We start from the raw sequence: 17,468 nt of genomic DNA on the forward strand, positions 1-17,468 counted from the left end.
GTGGGAAGCCTCCAAAATGTAACACCAGAGAAACTGAGGCAAGATCGAGGTTAGAGAGTGTTTAATAATTTTTTTTAAAAGGGAGAGATTTACTGGGACCAAATGGTTTGGTCCCAGGGCTGAATAAGACTATTATCTCCAAGAATCCCACAAATAATGTGAGTTCTCAATATATACACATGGCTCAGACTCAGGGGATAAACTGAGGCAGGGGCGGAGTCTGGGTGCTGAGAGCAGGCACGGGGACTCTCACAGGGTGGGGTGACCTGGGATGACATAATAGGGGGAGGAACTTTGGAGGTGGGGAAAGGCATCTTGATAAGACAGTATCTGACATTCCCATAGCTAGGGATGGGGAGAGGCATTCTGATGTTCTAAAACATAAGATCTTTTATCCTTATCAAATATTCTGATAAAGAGGGAGGGGAAGTTTTGCTAGCCTGAGGTTTGGGGCAAAATGACTGAGGTAGGGCAGTTGAAGGAGACCAGTCCAGTCAATTGACTTACTCTCCAATAAATTAAATTATTATAACTTTCTAACCTCTATCTCACCTCAAAATAAATCAAGATTTCTCAAAGTAAAAGCAGAAAGGATTTTTATTATGATCTCACGAGAAAGAGCATCTCCCTCCCAACAAGTAGTCATGATGTTATAGAACTTGCCTTATGACATCTTTCCCCTTGTTATAGCTAATTCATTAAGAATTTGCCCCATCTTATCACATTTTGCCCCTTGTTAATGGTGAGTTCTCCTGGGGAACTTAGTTAACCCTCATCTTTCCCTTTTTTGATGGCTCAAACTACCTTTTGGAAATTATCACTTCTATTAGCAATGCAGTAAAATCATTATGTCTTTATTTGGAGATCCTCCTAAGTTTTGATTCCTTTGGGAGTTTAATGTATAATACTGATGGGTGCAGCTTCTTGGTGTGTGGGACAGTATCAACCACAAAAATAATCAGAGACTCTCAAGAGTAAGAAAAAGCAGAAAGAGATTTATTACAATCTCTCAGGAAAGGGAATCTCCCATCTGACAAAGTATTTGTCAGTAAAAGAGAGTGCAAAGTAAAAACTACAATACAAGATTAAATACCCTGAATGCAGAAGCCCCTGCCCCCACCGGGCCTTTTCTTCCATTGTTTGGAGGGGGAGTCTGGGTTTATATTCTTTTTTATTTTTATTTTTTATTATAGCTTTTTATTTATAAGATATATGCATGGGTAATTTTTCAGCATTGACAATTGCAAAACCTTTTGTTCCAACTTTTCCCCTCCTTCCTCCCACCCTCTCCCCTAGATGGGAGGTAGTCCCATACATGTTAAATATGTTAAAGTATAAATTAAATATAATATAAGTATACATGTCCAAGCAGTTATTTTGCTGTACAGAAAGAATTGAACTTTGAAATAGTGTACAATTACCCTGTGAAGGAAATAAAAAATGCAGGCAGACAAAAATAGAAGGATTGGGAATTCTATGTAGTGGTCCATAGTCATTTCCCAGAGTTCTTTTTTTTTTTTTTTTTAATTTAATAGCCTTTTATTTACAGGATATATGCATGGGTAACTTTACAGCATTAACAATTGCCAAACCTCTTGTTCCAATTTTTCACCTTTTACCCCCCACCCCCTCCCCTAGATGGCAGGATGACCAGTAGATGTTAAATACATTAAAATATAAATTAGATACACAATAAGTATACATGACCAAACCGTTATTTTGCTGTACAAAAAGAATCAGACTCTGAAATATTGTACAATTAGCTTGTGAAGGAAATCAAAAATGCAGGTGGGCATAAATATAGGGATTGGGAATTCCATGTAATGGTTTTTAGTCATCTCCCACCCAGAGTTCTTTCTCTGGGCGTAGCTGGTTCAGTTCATTACTGCTCCATTGGAAATGATTTGGTTGATCTCATTGCTGAGGATGGCCTGGTCCATCAGAACTGGTCATCATATAGTATTGTTGTTGAAGTATATAATGATCTCCTGGTCCTGCTCATTTCACTCAGCATCAGTTCATGTAAGTCTCTCCAGGCCTTTCTGAAATCATCCTGCTGGTCATTTCTTACAGAACAATAATATTCCATAACATTTATATACCACAATTTATTCAGCCATTCTCCAACTGATGGGCATCCACTCAGTTTCCAGTTTCTGGCCACTACAAAGAGGGCTGCCACAAACATTTTTGCACATGTGGGTCCCTTTCCCTTCTTTAGTATTTCTTTGGGGTATAATAAGCTGGATTTACATTGTAATCTCAGAAATCTAACCCAGAAATAAAAGAATACAAGTCAATAATAACAAACTTTTAATTTAAATTTCCCTAGAGAACTGCTATACAAGATATATATATATATATATCCTCGGATTAGAGAATTCAAAGCCATCATCACCTTTAAAAGTACTTAAATGCCAATTAAGAGGTGGTGAGAAACAGGAGGTGACAAAAACCTGTGATTTTTAGCCATAACTCTTTGTTAATATAAAGTCTCAAGTCATAATTAAGGCTATAGTTTAAGGATATATTCTGATGAGAGTATCTTCATTCCATTAATTCCATACATGGAGAGATGTAGCAGGAACTCTAAGGCCACCGGGCACTGGGAGTGCTGGAGCTCCACAAACAAAGCTGGCTGTCAGAAAACAATCTCTTCTTGGCAATATTAAAGTTTCTGAGACAATAATGAGGTGCGTCCCAAGCCACTCCTCAGTTCTACCTCAAACCCTATCAGGGACATGAAGCACCTGATTGCTCTTTTCCTACAAATTGATCTTCTTGCTCCAGATTCTTTGCTAACTTCTTTTGGAACCGAGTCCGCTTCAATTGGTGTTACAATGATAATAAACTCGCCCCTTCACTTGGGGATGGGTTGGAGCCTGCAAATTCTTTTGATCCCCCTTGAGACACAGGTCTGAAACCGTAACCTTCGGGGGGGCTACTTTGCACCTCAGTAATACCATAAGGTTTTTCAGAACCGTTTCAAGCTTCCCCAAATGCTCCTTCGGATGCCTGTCCTTCCGCCTTCCTTCTAACGTTCGCTGTGTCCATCTTCTGGCAATCTGATGGGCAATATGTGTTGTTTTAATCTGCATTTCTAACTAGTAGTGGTTTGGAAACCAGAGAGCTTTCAGGGATGACCTATCCTCTCTCTTGGAACTTATTTTGGTCTCATTATTTTGTCCAATTACAAAAACAGTCATACAGTGCATGAATGTTTGTGGCAGCCCTTTTTGTAGTGGCTAAAAACTGAAAACTGAGTGGATGCCCATCAGTTGGAGAATGGCTGAATAAATTGTGGTATATGAATATTATGGAATATTATTGTTCGGTAAGAAATGACCAGGAGGATGATTTCAGAAAGGCCTGGAGAGACTTACACAAACTGATGCTGAGTGAAATGAGCAGGACCAGGAGATCATTATATACTTCAACAACAATACTATATGATGACCAGTTCTGATGGACCTGGCCATCCTCAGCAATGAGATCAACCAAATCATTTCCAATGGAGCAGTAATGAACTGAACCAGCTACGCCCAGAGAAAACTCTGGGAGATGACTAAAAACCACTACATAGAATTCCCAATCCCTATATTTATGCCCACCTGCATTTTTGATTTCCTTCACAAGCTAATTGTACAATAATTCAGAGTCTGATTCTTTTTGTACAGCAAAATAATGGTTTGGTCATGTATACTTATTGTGTATCTAATTTATATTTTAATATATTTAACATCTACTGGTCATCCTGCCATGTGGGGGAGGGGGTGGGGGGTAAGAGGTGAAAAATTGGAACAAGAGGTTTGGCAATTGTCAATGCTGTAAAGTTACCCATGCATATAACCTGTAAATAAAAGGCTATTAAATAAAAAACAGTCATACACCTGGGCAATAGAACTTTACATGAGATGAGGAAATAGTAGAATTTTTAAATTTCATTGAAAAAGACGAGAACAAGATGACAGAAATAATGTTATAATCGTTCAAAAAAGGATGAAAAACATGGCCTAGTCTCAAATCCTGCTAGTGACTGTGTGCCTTGGATCTCGGCTTCCTTAAATGGTAAGATTGAGGGGACTGAAATAGTAAAATTTTGACCGCCGCTTCTCAGGCTTTCTTCAACAAAAATACTTCTGCTGTTCTTTATATTTCCACGTTGAATAATTAATAGATGTTTTCTAAATCAAAACTCTTTGATTAAAATATTAATACTGTGATCCCTTATTAGGAAACTTTAAATGAAACACAGTGATAAGAACTCTAATAATGATTTCTTATAAAGAAAGGGACATTTAGTTTTTCCCAACCTCAAGTATCTTAAAAAATAAAATTTTTAAAGAGATACAGAATGAGACGTGATTGTAACTTTTAATATAGTTGGTTGCTCAGTTCCCTCTGTGACCCTAATAGATGTGTTATCAGGTTATCATAGAGAAGATGAGGGTCTTTAAAATCCAAAGGAGGCCGGCGCCAATGCTAAGCAGCCTCCCAGAGCTGGATGAATTCCTCCAGGCGCAGGGGGTGGGGTGGGATGGGCGGGAGGGGGAGGGGGTGGAGAAAGCGAGGATGTTCAGTTCTGAGAAGTTCCCCCAGGGGGCGTGCTTCTCGTTTCTCTGTTCTTCCAGTATCCCACAACAACCCAGGCGCTAAGCCCTCGCTACGGTGCTTGGACTTCCGGTGCCCCGCCACGGCATCTTCCAACCTATCCTGTGCGCATGCTTCATTTCTGTTGCGAGGAAGCTTGTCCCTCGACGCAACCCTTAAAAGAGCGGTTGCTGGGAGACAGAAACCTCCTCCTCGAGGGTGATTGGTTAAGTTCACATGGAGGTGGAGTTCGTGTGCCACGTGATTGATACTCGCGCCATGGAGGAGCCGGAAACGGATAGGAAGGTAAGATAGGAGCTGGCTAGTAAGTCTGCGGCTGATTTCCGCGACTTCCCTTTCCCTCCCGGCGTCTCTCCGCCGCGCAGTGAGAAAAAGGTTCGCGAACCCTGCGCGAGCGCTCATTCCCTCCCCCTTCCACCTTACCAGACGTCTCGGGAAAAGACCAGCATTCAGCGCGCCCGGGGCAGCGCCGGGGTTACACGCCCCCGGCCCGCCCGCGCCCGCGCCCGGAGCGCGCCCTTCCCCGGCCCCTCCTCTGCGCCTGCGGTTCTTACCTTCGCTCCCGTTTCGCAGACTCTATGGGCTTTCCAGAGGTTTTAAATACCTAACACGGAATATTCGGGATCCCGGGAGACAGTTATAACCATGTGCCCATTGACGTTCAGGGGTCCCAGGAGAGCTACCGTGAGGTCCTCGGGCCGTAGCCCCTCCCCCAAGCGGAAGGCGACCGCAGCCCCTCCTTTCCCAAACACTCCGGCCGCCGACACTTATTGGGCGCCTACTGTGTAGCAGGCGTTGTGTGGAGTAGAAGGAGAGAGCCTGAGCAAAAAGCGCAGATGGGGACTCGGGTGGGGGCGGGGGCGTGGAGATGGAGCAAAGACGTGTCCGGGGTTCTATGTAGGATCTGAAAAGGGGCCAGGAGGGAGAGGTTTTGTTCTAGGCAGGAAATTATTAGCCGAGGGACTTGTGATGGGTCGGGGCGAGGGGAATTCTGTTTACTCTGACTTTTCGTTGAAATGTAGCATTTTATTCAATTATAAATGTAATCCACAAACGGAAGAATTGCACCAGATTGCCAAAAGGGCTCATGACACGAGAAAAGGTTAAGAGCGCTTGTTCATGTGTGATTTCGCACGCCTCGTTTTTCAGTATGGTTTTGTTTCGTTAAATATTTAACAACTGCGTATTTTAAAAGTTTTCATTTTATTAAAAAATACGAATTTCGAATTTTCCTGCCCCGCCCCTCCCCCATCCACGGAGAGGGCAAGCAATGATAGGTAATTATGATTGATATGCTGTGTTGATAATAGTATTTTCAAGATGTAATTGACCTGTAATTTGGAATTCACAATTTTTTCTAAATGTTAGAAATTGATTTTTTTAAAAACTTATAGAGGAGATCGAAGTCGAGCAGTAGTGTAATATTGTTACACTAAAATTTTATGTATTTTATTTTAGTATCCATGTGAGAGGGGGATTGTTGAGGGCGGGAAATGAGGAAGGGAAGCCAGATAAGAGGCTCTATAATAGTCCAGGCAATGGGGTAAGTATGATTGGAGGAGAGAGACTAACTATGAGAAGTGTGGAAGGGAGATGGATGAGACTAGGCGCTTAATTGAATGGAGGGATTGTGTGTGTTTGTGAAAGAACATTGTTTGATCTTCATTCTCTAAGAGGAAGATGATGTCCCGACTTGTCAGTGAATTGGATTTAAGTGAGGAAGGGCTGTGCAAAGTCCCAGTCTCTCTGGAGAGAGCCTTCTGGATCTAGTGGTAAGGTATAGATCAGGACAACTGGAAATGGCTTTAGATGCAGTTAGAGACCTTGGTATTTTTTTCTGTGTAAAAAAGAGAGTGGAGAATCAACCCTGATGATTCTGGGCTTATGAATTGGTAGGATACTGGTACCCCCAACAGAAACAAATATTAGGCTAAGAGTTCAGATTTAGGGAGGAAGATAATTGGAGGTGGAAGGAAAATTAGAAGAGAGCAGTCATCTGGAGTAGAGAGTACTAAGAAAGTGGTTTGAGTAAAGGATCAAAATGTATAAAAATGGAAGAGAAATCAAGATGTTGAAAAACTTAGGGCGGGGAGCCCACTATTGTCCTTGGTGAAAAGAAGGTCAGTATTAAAATAGAAGAGAGTAGTTTCAGGAGGATGGGGCAATTGAAAGCCAGGTAGTCAGGAATTAAAACTGGTGAAAATGCAGCAAATGTTCACACACACACACATACTTCTTTGAAGAAATTAGGCAGTATACCTTCTCAGTGGGTCAGGGAGTGAATTTATTTTTTTATTTTATTTTTTTAAATAACTTATTGACGGAACCCGTGCCAGGGTAATTTTTTACATTATCCCTTGCACTCACTTCAGTTCCGATTTTTCCCCTCCCTTAGGGAGTGACTTTAGAAAGGAAGAGAATTTGAAAATGAAAATTTTAAAAATTAAAAAAGAAGAGATGAGATAACATCTAATGAAATCTTTACCTGGGGTATTTTACTCATTCATTTCAATATATGTGTGTGTGTGTGTGTGTGTGTATGTGTGTATGTATACATATAATTTTATTTTCAAGATAATTGGTTTCCTTTGTAACCCTAAATTTTTTTTAATGCATTTATGCATTATTTTTAGACAGGGTCCATCAATTTCATCAGACTTAGAAAAACTGCCTAAGAGGTCCAGGACACAGAAAAGGTGAAAAAACTGTGTTACTGGATTGGGATGAACAAGCCTTTGTTGTAGCCCAATTTCTTTGGGGGAGTTATTTCCTCTCTTTTGGCCTGTTTTCTTATCTGCAAAACTGAAGAGAATGATCTCTCAAGACCTTTACAACTGATTAAGTGATTTTTCCCCCCACCTGTGATATGTGTATCCTCCCTTGCCAGTAATAATGATTCACCTTTCTTTGGTACTTTAAAACACTTTTGAGAACAACTTTGTGATATTTCATTTGTCAAAAAAGCACAATACAAGCCTAAACACATCACTCCTTTGTTCAAAAAGCTTCAGTGATTCCCCATTCTCTCTAAGATAAAATATAAATTTCTCTCTTTGGCATTTAAAGGCCTTCGTAATTTGGATCCAACATCCCTTTCCAGGCCCATTCCTCATCCCCCCTCACTACTCTTCAAGCCACACACAACTACCCCTCCCCAACTTTTATATTTCATCCAAATTGGCCTATTGCCTTTTTTCCTTCTAAGATATTTCATTTGACTCCCTGCCTTGGTTCTGTCTGAAGTATCTGAAATGCTCTCCTGCCTCACCTCTAGCTCTCTCCTAGTATCACCTCCTTCATGGGGCCTTTCCAGCTCCCTTCTATTGTTAACATTTCCCACCATTGCCCATGTTACTTTAAATATTTTTCACATTTGCTCATTTGTACATAGTGTTATCCTCGTGTCAGAATGGAAACTCCTTGCAAAGAGGGACTGTCTTCATTTTTTTGTCTTTGGATACTCAGAGCCAAGCATAGTACCTGGCTCAGGAAACCTGCATTTAAAGAATTTGAAACAATTCCAAGTCGTATTCTTTCTGCTACCTTACACATTTGCCCGTTACCTATGTGATCTGTAACTTTCTTCAGAGACCTCGAGAAGAAGAAGAAGATGCATCAGGGGGCCTGTCAGAGGATGAGGATTATGTACCTTATGTACCTGTTAAACAGAGAAAGCAGCAAATGGTAGGGGTAGGAATGGGGGGATGGTTAGGGATGGTTTAGGGTGGAGGTGGGAAGGGATGTTCCCAAGGCCCATGGAAAGAGGAAGGGGTGGGCAATTTTAGCCTTTCCAGCTTGGTGAGGCTGATGGCCCTTGGTCCCACTCTTGGATTCCTTCTGCAGCTACAAAAGTTGCTGCAGATGCGGCGGAAGGGAGCTGCTGAGGAGGAGCAGAAAGATAGTGGCAGTGAGCCCCGAGGAGATGAAGATGACATTCCACTGGGCCCCCAGTCCAATGTCAGCCTTCTTGACCAGCACCAGCACCTGAAGGAGAAGGCGGAAGGTAGCAAGGTTGGGGTATGAACATGTAGGGAGAGATAGCCCATGCATGTAGGAACAGAAAGGAGGAGGAAGAGGAAAAAGTTGAGCCTAGTGTGGATTGCAGAAACCCCCTTTGGGATAGTTGGGATAGTTCTTCATTTCCTAGCTGCTTTGAGCAGACCCTTAGGTCTTTAAGTAAAGGCTTTTTGTTGGGGAGGGAATTTTTGCCCAACCATTAGTTAAATCAGATAATCTCTGAACTCTTGAGATTGCTGGCTGAAGGATTGCTGATCCAAAGTACCTTGGACTTAAGGCCTTGCCTACATGTTGTCTTTGACTTATTCCGTAGCCCGGAAGGAGTCTGCTAAGGAGAAGCAGCTGAAAGAGGAAGAAAAGATCTTGGAGAGTGTGGCAGAAGGCCGAGGTGAGTTCAGAAGGACTTTAGGGCCACTTACCTAAGTCAGGGTATATTTTCCAGGAATGGATACTGACCAGCTTGGGACAGCCAACTCCCTTGGGCTCCCTAGATATCCATGGCTGACGGGGCCACTCCCTTAAGATCTAGACCTTGAAGGGATAATAGGGAAACCCTCTGTAACATTGTTTCCTTTGTCCTTAGCTCTCATGTCGGTGAAAGAGATGGCAAAAGGAATCACCTATGATGATCCCATCAAAACCAGGTATTGGGAACCGAGAGGAAGAGACTTCAGTAGCCTCCTAGCCCAGAAGAAATTCCTTCTCCAATTTAACAACAAATCATCCAGCCTCTGCTTGAAGGCATCCAGGAAGGGGAATCTGCTACTTTCAGGGGCAGTAGCTCCTTCCATCCTGGAACAGCTCTTAATTGTCAGGAAGTGTTTTCTGAAGTCAAATCTAAATCAGATCATTATTGCTCCTGTTCCTGCTCTGGGGCCTTTTCATGTGACAGTCCTTCAAGTCCCTGAAGTTATAATACCTCTGAGTCTTGTCTTCTCCATTTTGAACATTCTTAGTTCTTTCTAGAGTTCATAATCTGGCTTCAGGTCCCTTTACTTTTCTTATTTTTCTATTCTGAACACTTTTGACTTAGAAAGGGTTAGCTTCTTAACGTGTATCTCCCACAGTAGGATCATCATTTCTCTATTTTGGAAGCTGTGCAACCCATGTTGGCATATTGAACTCGAAGGCCATTCAGACCCCTAGATCTTTTTCAGACAAATTTCTCTCTGTCCATTTTTCCTCCATCTCATACTTGTGAAATCAATTTTTATCTTGTATCCAATTCTAAGATTTGGCATTCACCCCAGTTGAATTTTATTAGCTTCAGCCCAGTGTCTTTTTGAGTCTTGACTCTTATCTAGCATTTTTTCTGTCTCTCCAGCTTAGTGTCATCTGCAGATATATGCCTTTATTCAGCAGACTATTTGTTGAGATGGCAGCACACTGGAGGAAAAGAGGATAGAACCTGGGCCCACAAAAACTAGGCTTGACTTGTAATTGGGTAGGCTGGATGACTTGAGGTTTTGCATAGCTCAGGTCTGTAATGGAGTTTACTACTTATTCTGTAATACTAGGCGAGTCATTTTCACCTTTCTTGAATTCCTTACACCCAAACGAGGATAATAATACATTTTCTAACAAGCAACATTGTTGTGAGCACAGCACTTTTGCAAATTGGAAAGTGCTCTGGAAATGAGTATTGTTACTGTGTTTTTATGGTTGAGGGCCACCTTAAAGGGATAGAGATGAAAAAAGGCTAGGAAGAGGCTGCTTTCTGTTTAAGAAAAAGATCAGCTTCTCTTGGCAGCTGGTCTCAGTGCCAACTCCGGACAGTCTCTTCAGGTCCACTTACTATTTAGTAAAGAACATTGATAGGGAAGAAGAAGTCCAGCCCCAGCCTTTGGAGGTCCCACTCATGAGATGGGGAAGGTCTGGCTTTGTCTGGGGCTCCCTTCAGCCTAGGAGAGAACCCCTAGCTGGCACTTGGAGGCAGCGCCCATTTCCATTGGTATTGTCTTACACAGCTGGAAAGCTCCTCGGTACGTGCTGAGCATGTCTGAAGCCAGGCATGATCGTGTTCGCAAGAAATACCACATCTTGGTAGAAGGAGAAGGGATCCCGCCCCCCCTCAAAAGCTTCAAGGAAATGAAGTTCCCTGCAGGTAGATTTCTTTTTCCTTCCTTTCTCCATATGTAGAAATCTTCTATAGGGGCTCCCAACATGTATTCTGACATGCAGTGGTATCCCTATGTGGGTAGGTCTTCCTCTGGGCTCACCAGTCACACTGACTTGATATGTAGCCTGTGGAGAGCTTGCTACCTACCCAGGGGCAAGGACTATTTCACAGTGGGAAAATTTTGTCTTGATCTGTTCCTTGATCTTGCTGTTCTGTTCTCAGCCATTCTGAGGGGCCTAAAGAAGAAGGGAATTCACCACCCCACTCCCATTCAGATCCAGGGCATCCCTACCATGTAAGTGTGGCCCTCACTTTTTTATTTTTTATTATAGCTTTTTATTTACAAGATATATGCATGGGTAATTTTTCAGCATTGACAGTTGCAGAACCTTTTGTTCCAACTTTTCCCCTCCTTTCCCCCACCCCCTCCCCCAGATGGCAGGTAGACCAATACATGTTAAATATGTTAAAGTATGTGTTAAATACAATATATGTATACATGTCCATACAGTTATTTTGCTGCACAAGAAGAATCGGACTTTGAAATATTGTACAATTAACCTGTGAAGGAAATCAAAAATGCAGGCGGAAAAAAAATAGAGGGACTAGGAATTTTCTATGTAGTGGTTCTTAGTCATCTCCCAGGGTTCTTTCACTGGGTGTAGCTGGTTCAGTTCATTACTGCTCTATTGGAACTGATTTGTTTCATCTCATTATTGAAGAGGGCCACGGTCATCAGAATTGATCATCATATAGTATTGTTGTTGAAGTGTATAATGATCTCCTGGTCCTGCTCATTTCACTCAGCATCAGTTCATGTAAGTCTCTCCAGGCCTTTCTGAAATCATCCTGATGGTCATTTCTTACCGAACAATAATATTCCATAACATTCATATACCACAATTTATTCAGCCATTCTCCAACTGATGAGCATCTACTCAGTTTCCAGTTTCTGGCCACTACAAAGAGGGCTGCCACAAACATTTGTGCACATACAGGTCCCTTTTCCTTCGTTAAAATCTCTTTGGTGGCCCTCATTTTTAAAGGTTCCAGACTAGATACTTGCCAATCTGAAGCTTGGGAGAGTTGTTATCCTTGTCGAATGTCTTCCAAGGCCACTTTCCTTTCTTTTCTCTTCCCTTTTTCCTATGTAGCCTCTCTGGCCGTGACATGATTGGCATTGCTTTCACTGGCTCTGGCAAGACATTAGTGTTCACGCTGCCTGTCATCATGTTTTGCCTGGAACAGGAGAAAAGATTACCGTTCTCTAAGAGGGAGGGGCCCTATGGGCTCATTATTTGCCCTTCAGTAAGTAGGGAGAATGTGGGGGTGGGGGTGAAGCCTCAGTAAGTGGCTACCCTTGTGAGAACCCTGACAGGGCTGGCTTATAAAGGACACAATAGGGGCAGCCTGGCACCAGGGCTAATGGAGCACTGTGTGGCTCTTATTGCTCACAGAGAGAATTGGCTCGTCAGACCCACGGAATCCTGGAGTATTACTGTCGGTTGCTGCAGGAAGACAGCTCCCCGCCCTTGCGCTGTGCCCTCTGCATTGGGGGTATGTCAGTCAAAGAGCAGATGGAAACTATCCGGCAGTGAGTACAGCTATCCTGGACTTTGTCAGTGCTCTCTGCTTTGCTCTTTCCTCCCCCCAACCTACCCAAGCTACTCTCTATCAGGTCAGTCACAAACACTCCCCCCACCCCCAACCCTGCACTGCATTGTCTTAAATTTATTGATCCTTTACCAGCATCTGCACTCAGTTATATTAGGCCTTGGACATGCTTAGCTCAAACTGGACTTTTTCCAGCTGTGGGAGAGGATGCAGTCACGGAATGAACAAAGTCCCTGAAAGCCAATAGGAAGGTTGTTTCCCCTGCTGCACATCTGGTCCCTGAATCAGCCCTCAGCTGGAGCCTGGCTTTCCTCATCTTCCAATTGGGCTCCCTTAGGGCTGGATCTGGGCTCTGAATCATACTTCCTTGGCCTCTAATTTAACCCAATTAGTAGTGATCATTGACTGCCCAGGCAACATCCTGTGCCTCATGCCTTTATCCCTTGACTTTAGCTTCTCTTCAATTCAAGAAGCATTTTTTAAAAAATTCTTGCTGTGTGTGAGGCATTGTGTTAGGCACTGGGATACAAAGACAGAACAGTCCTTTCCCTCTCCAGTGGAGTGCACATGATGGTGGCCACCCCTGGGCGTCTCATGGACCTCCTACAGAAGAAAATGGTGAGTCTGGACATCTGCCGCTACCTGGCTTTGGACGAAGCTGACCGAATGATCGACATGGGCTTTGAGGGAGACATCCGAACCATCTTCTCCTACTTCAAGGTGCCTTACCCAGAAGTACAGGGACCTCTGTACACAATCCTATCCCCTTCCCTAGTCTTGGCCCTTCACAAGACTCTTGGTTGTGAAGGAATATCTCACTCCCCTCTTCTTGGGTTCTGTCCTTCATTCCCTCAGGGCCAGCGACAGACACTGCTCTTCAGTGCTACCATGCCCAAAAAGATCCAAAATTTTGCTAAGAGTGCCTTGGTAAAGCCTGTCACCATCAATGTGGGCCGGGCAGGAGCTGCCAGTCTGGACGTCATCCAGGTATGAGGGGCAGACCTCCACATTAACTTCTTCTTCATTGAGCTTAGCCTCAGTGTTGAGGCTTGAGTAATCACACACACCCCCATCCCCCATCCTAGTCTCCACACACCCACAGCTGTTCTAGCCAAGCTCAGGAAATTGAGTGGAACAATGTGTTTCATATTTGCCAACTTCCTGCCCACCAGAAGGTTCCCCAGGCCTGGCTAGCCTTGACTTTGGGCAGGACAAACTTTTGGGGCCCAACAGGGATTGGATCTGATCCCTTTCCTGTGGTCAGGGATCTTTTGTCACCTGAGCCTTAGGAAACTTTTGAACCACTAAAGGGATGACAGCTCAGTTCAGCAAATGATTGATCAACCAGTATCTGCTGCTGGGACAGAGACAGCTTAGCTAGAACGTGGTCCTTTCCTCCTGTGACTTAGTCTCTTTGGGAGATGGCATACACACGGCATTGTCTTTTCCTGTCCCTGGGCCTCCTGGCAGAATATTGGGCCCTCTGAGAGGGGCAGAATATTGGGCCCTCTGAGAGGGGATGGGAGGGTCTTGGTCAGTCTGACCTCTGATATTCTTCTGGGGTTGGGGATATACAGGAGGTGGAGTATGTGAAGGAAGAGGCCAAGATGGTGTACCTGCTGGAGTGTCTGCAAAAGACGCCCCCACCAGTGAGTTTTCTTGCTGCCATTTCATAACATGGAGGGCAAAGTGGGGAGGATGGGCCCTACCAACCTGGGAGAGAGTTCATCTTTATAGAAAGAAATGAAATAGTTGGGAAGAAGATCCCCCTGGGACCCAAAACCCAGCCCTAGTAGGAGGTCAGTTCTGGGTTCTTCCCCCAGATTTGTGCTGATTAGGTCTAGGTGTGATATATGTGTTGCCCCTTGGGGCAGGTCCTTATTTTTGCAGAGAAGAAGGCAGATGTGGATGCCATCCATGAATATTTGCTTCTCAAGGGTGTGGAGGCTGTAGCCATCCATGGAGGCAAAGGTGAATGGAGAGGAACCGGGGGAAAAAAAAACTTCTATAAAGCCTGATTTTGACAAGGGCTTGATAACCAGGTAGGGTTACTCAGACAGGGAGAATCAGTGGTCAGAAACATTTATTAAGCATTGACCAGACACTGGTGAGTGCTGAGGATACATATAAGAAAAAGAGTCCATATGATCTAACGGGAGAAGACAACACACAAAGGGAAGCAGGAAAGAAGGTGGGACCACCTGTTGCAAGGCATGATGAAGTCCAAGCCTTCAGGCTTGGCAAAGCCTGCTAAAAGTGAAGGTGAATTTGGCTGGAAGGAATGAGGCCTCTTTTCTCTTGGGGAGAAACAGCTGCAAGAGCTGGGGCCCAGAGTTTTGTTTGTCCCCTTGTATCTTCTTACCCTAGGAGCTGCAGAGAGTTCTTCCCTTCATCCTCTCCTCTCGTCCTGTGTCCCATTCTCATCTGTATCTTAGTCCCCAACTCTGCTTGGCCACTTCTAATCTTTGGTAATCCTGGCTTAGCCCCAGCACTGTCCTCGCCCTACTTCCTCCAGGCCTTGACATCCCCCTCATCATCCCTTTTCCTTTCAGATCAAGAAGAACGGACCAAAGCCATTGAAGCATTCCGGGATGGCAAGAAAGACGTCTTAGTGGCTACTGATGTTGCCTCCAAGGGCCTGGACTTTCCAGCCATTCAGCATGTCATCAACTATGATATGCCTGAGGAGATTGAGAATTATGGTGAGGACCAAGGAGTGGGGAGGATTTAGGGCTAAGGTTTTGGTGCTTCTTTTCTGAACAATTTTCCATCTGGACCTCTTTTCTTGCAGTACATCGGATTGGTCGAACTGGGCGCTCTGGGAACACAGGCATCGCTACCACCTTTATCAACAAGGCCTGTGGTGAGCCTCTGTCTCAGGGGCCAGAGGGAGTGGGGCCAGAGGAGGCGATCCTGGCAGGGCCCTGGGGTCTGGTGTGTGGTGATGGAGGCTGTTGGCCTATGACTCGGGAGACCCCTGACCACTTGCCATTCTTGTTCTGTTAGCTCCAATCCTGGCCAGTGGCCAAGGCTCTGAGGTTCTCTTGTAGAACATTTGATAAAAGACATATCACTATCTCTATCAAGGGTGTCTTATGGGAAATGCTGTAAGGAATAAAAAAAACTATTTTTAGTGTCTGATTCAAACAACTCATTTAAACTGTAAAGCTCACAGAGATGAAGCAACTGGCTTCCTCTAGCAAGGTCCCCTAGCAAGGGAGTATCAGAGGTGGGATCAGAATCCAGGCTCCTAGAACTCACACATTGGAGCCCTTTCTCCTGTTTCTCCTTGGTCTTATAAAAGTCAGATCCTGGGATTGGCACTGGCACAGGCCCTGACTCTGGCTGACCTGAGCCTGGCTCTTCTTTCCTTGTTTTCCATTTCAGACGAGTCAGTACTCATGGATCTCAAAGCCCTCCTTCTTGAAGCCAAGCAGAAGGTGCCTCCCGTGCTACAGGTTCTGCACTGTGGGGATGAGTCCATGTTGGACATTGGAGGTAATGTCTGGTTCAGGTCTGGGATGGTGTCCTGCTGGAATGGGACTCCTGGGGAATCTCAGATGTACTCCTAGGCTTTGTGGGGAAAGGAGTGGGCTCAGGATTTGCAGTTTTAAATGTCATAATCCTTTTCTAGGAGAGAGAGGCTGCACTTTCTGTGGGGGTCTGGGCCATCGCATCACTGACTGCCCCAAGCTGGAAGCCATGCAGACCAAACAAGTCAGCAACATTGGCCGAAAGGACTACCTGGCCCACAGCTCCATGGACTTCTGAGCCCCCTGGCTGGACTGGAGCCAGAAGACCAGGTGCCCCCAGCCCTGTAAGGAGAGGCTACTTGGATTCTCTGCCTGCCCTCAGTGGACTGCTGTCCTCCACCTTTTTATCTTCTCCTTTTGGGGTGCCCCCTATTAAATTAGAAATATGGAGCTCCCATGTCTATAATGTTTTAAGGGCTGCAAAGCACCTTTCTCAAAATAACCCCAGAACATTGGGAAGAAATGTTAGCCCCATTTTTCTAAGGGGGTAAACTGAGGCTTCAGTCTTTGCAGCTAGAAATATCGAAGCCAGGATTTGAACCCAGATTCCTGATTTCATACTGCATCTTAACAATGAAGAGAGTATTCTGTTTACTCTGGCTCAATCACTGGCCATGCACAGAAGCCCTCTTCTCTCCTTGCCCATTTCCTATCCCTCAGCCTCACCTTTATGCCCTGGAAAAAGAAGGCTGAGACAGATACCAGTTTCAATACTTGGACTGACCTGTTGTGCAACTCCTTATTCTTCTACCCCTTAGGCTCCTTCTTGGTCAGGTTCACATTTCCCAGATGCACATTTCCCAAGTTATAGGATGGCCCACTGTGTGGGTCTCTTCCTGGGCTTCTGCTTACCTATTTCCCAGCTTCCTTTTCTGTTTACTAAACTCTGCTTTCTCCCCCAAGACCATAACTAGTAGATGGAACAAGCCCAGAAAGTTGTAAGGTTTCTCCTTTTAAGTGATATTTCCTGTCCATTCTGTTATATCCTGTAGGATAAATGCTATCATACCTTCTGCCTCCCAAATCCCTTTATCCTCATGAGGGATGAAAAGTCTCATGAGTTCCAAAAAAGGAGGGCCAGGTCCTGCTTGACACCCCCCACCCCTTTCTTGTAGCCTCCTAGGCCCAGTCTCCCTTTTTTATTTTTTTAACTTTTATTGATAATTCTTGTTTTTATATCTCTTAAATTTTCCCCTATGTTCTTCTGTTTCCCTTTTCCCAAAGAGCTCTCTCTCATGACAAATTTTTTTTTTTTATAAAGAAAAAGAGAAAAAAAAAAATCAAAACTGCTCAGTATATCAGAAAAATCTGATGTTATGTGCAATGTCCCACAGCCTGACTTCCTACACCAAAGGAGTTGGAGGGAGGCTTTTTCTCATATTTCTTTCCAATGACATATTCATTTTGACTCATTTTTGATTGTTATTCTTTTCATTTGAGTTGATGTGGTCTTTGTGTATTATTGTTTTCCTGGTTTTGTAAAGGCTTCATACTTCTTTGTATTCAGCATATTTGTCCTCTTACATAGCAATCACATTCCATTATATTCACCTACCACAGTTTGTTTAACCATT

At 43.9% G+C, this 17,468-nt stretch overlaps 1 protein-coding gene across 3 annotated transcripts; it reads left to right on the forward strand.

The window, feature by feature from the left end:
* The first annotated feature begins 4,665 nt into the window (after window positions 1-4,665).
* Window positions 4,666-17,174, forward strand: DDX41 (DEAD-box helicase 41). Of its 3 annotated transcripts, none has more exons than XM_031953758.1 (17): window positions 4,666-4,896; window positions 8,200-8,295; window positions 8,455-8,614; window positions 8,942-9,016; window positions 9,212-9,272; window positions 10,596-10,732; window positions 10,970-11,042; window positions 11,902-12,055; window positions 12,205-12,341; window positions 12,919-13,081; window positions 13,217-13,348; window positions 13,939-14,010; window positions 14,236-14,332; window positions 14,914-15,063; window positions 15,153-15,224; window positions 15,749-15,859; window positions 15,996-17,174. In XM_031953758.1, exons 1-17 carry the CDS (start codon window positions 4,828-4,830, stop codon window positions 16,130-16,132), a joined length of 1,896 nt encoding a protein of 631 aa, XP_031809618.1. In that variant the 5' UTR covers window positions 4,666-4,827; the 3' UTR covers window positions 16,133-17,174. The 3 variants fall into 3 exon arrangements, with proteins under 3 accessions (XP_031809618.1, XP_031809619.1, XP_023362413.1); XM_031953759.1 differs by lacking the exon at window positions 4,666-4,896 and adding an exon at window positions 4,926-4,986; XM_023506645.2 differs by lacking the exon at window positions 4,666-4,896 and adding an exon at window positions 7,017-7,307.
* Window positions 17,175-17,468: the final 294 nt, after the last annotated feature.

This window comes from Sarcophilus harrisii, chromosome 2 (genome assembly GCF_902635505.1).
Source record: "Sarcophilus harrisii chromosome 2, mSarHar1.11, whole genome shotgun sequence".
NCBI classification, from domain to species: Eukaryota; Metazoa; Chordata; class Mammalia; order Dasyuromorphia; family Dasyuridae; genus Sarcophilus; species Sarcophilus harrisii.

Excerpts from the sequence above, each read along its gene's own strand:
- DDX41 (XM_031953758.1), top strand. The coding sequence starts at position 4,828 with ATGGAGGTGGAGTTCGTGTGCCACGTGATTGATACTCGCGCCATGGAG. Across the intron at positions 8,296-8,454 it reads AACAGAGAAAGCAGCAAATG|CTACAAAAGTTGCTGCAGAT; the intron begins GTAGGGGTAGGA and ends TTCCTTCTGCAG. Across the intron at positions 13,349-13,938 it reads CCAGTCTGGACGTCATCCAG|GAGGTGGAGTATGTGAAGGA; the intron begins GTATGAGGGGCA and ends GGGGATATACAG.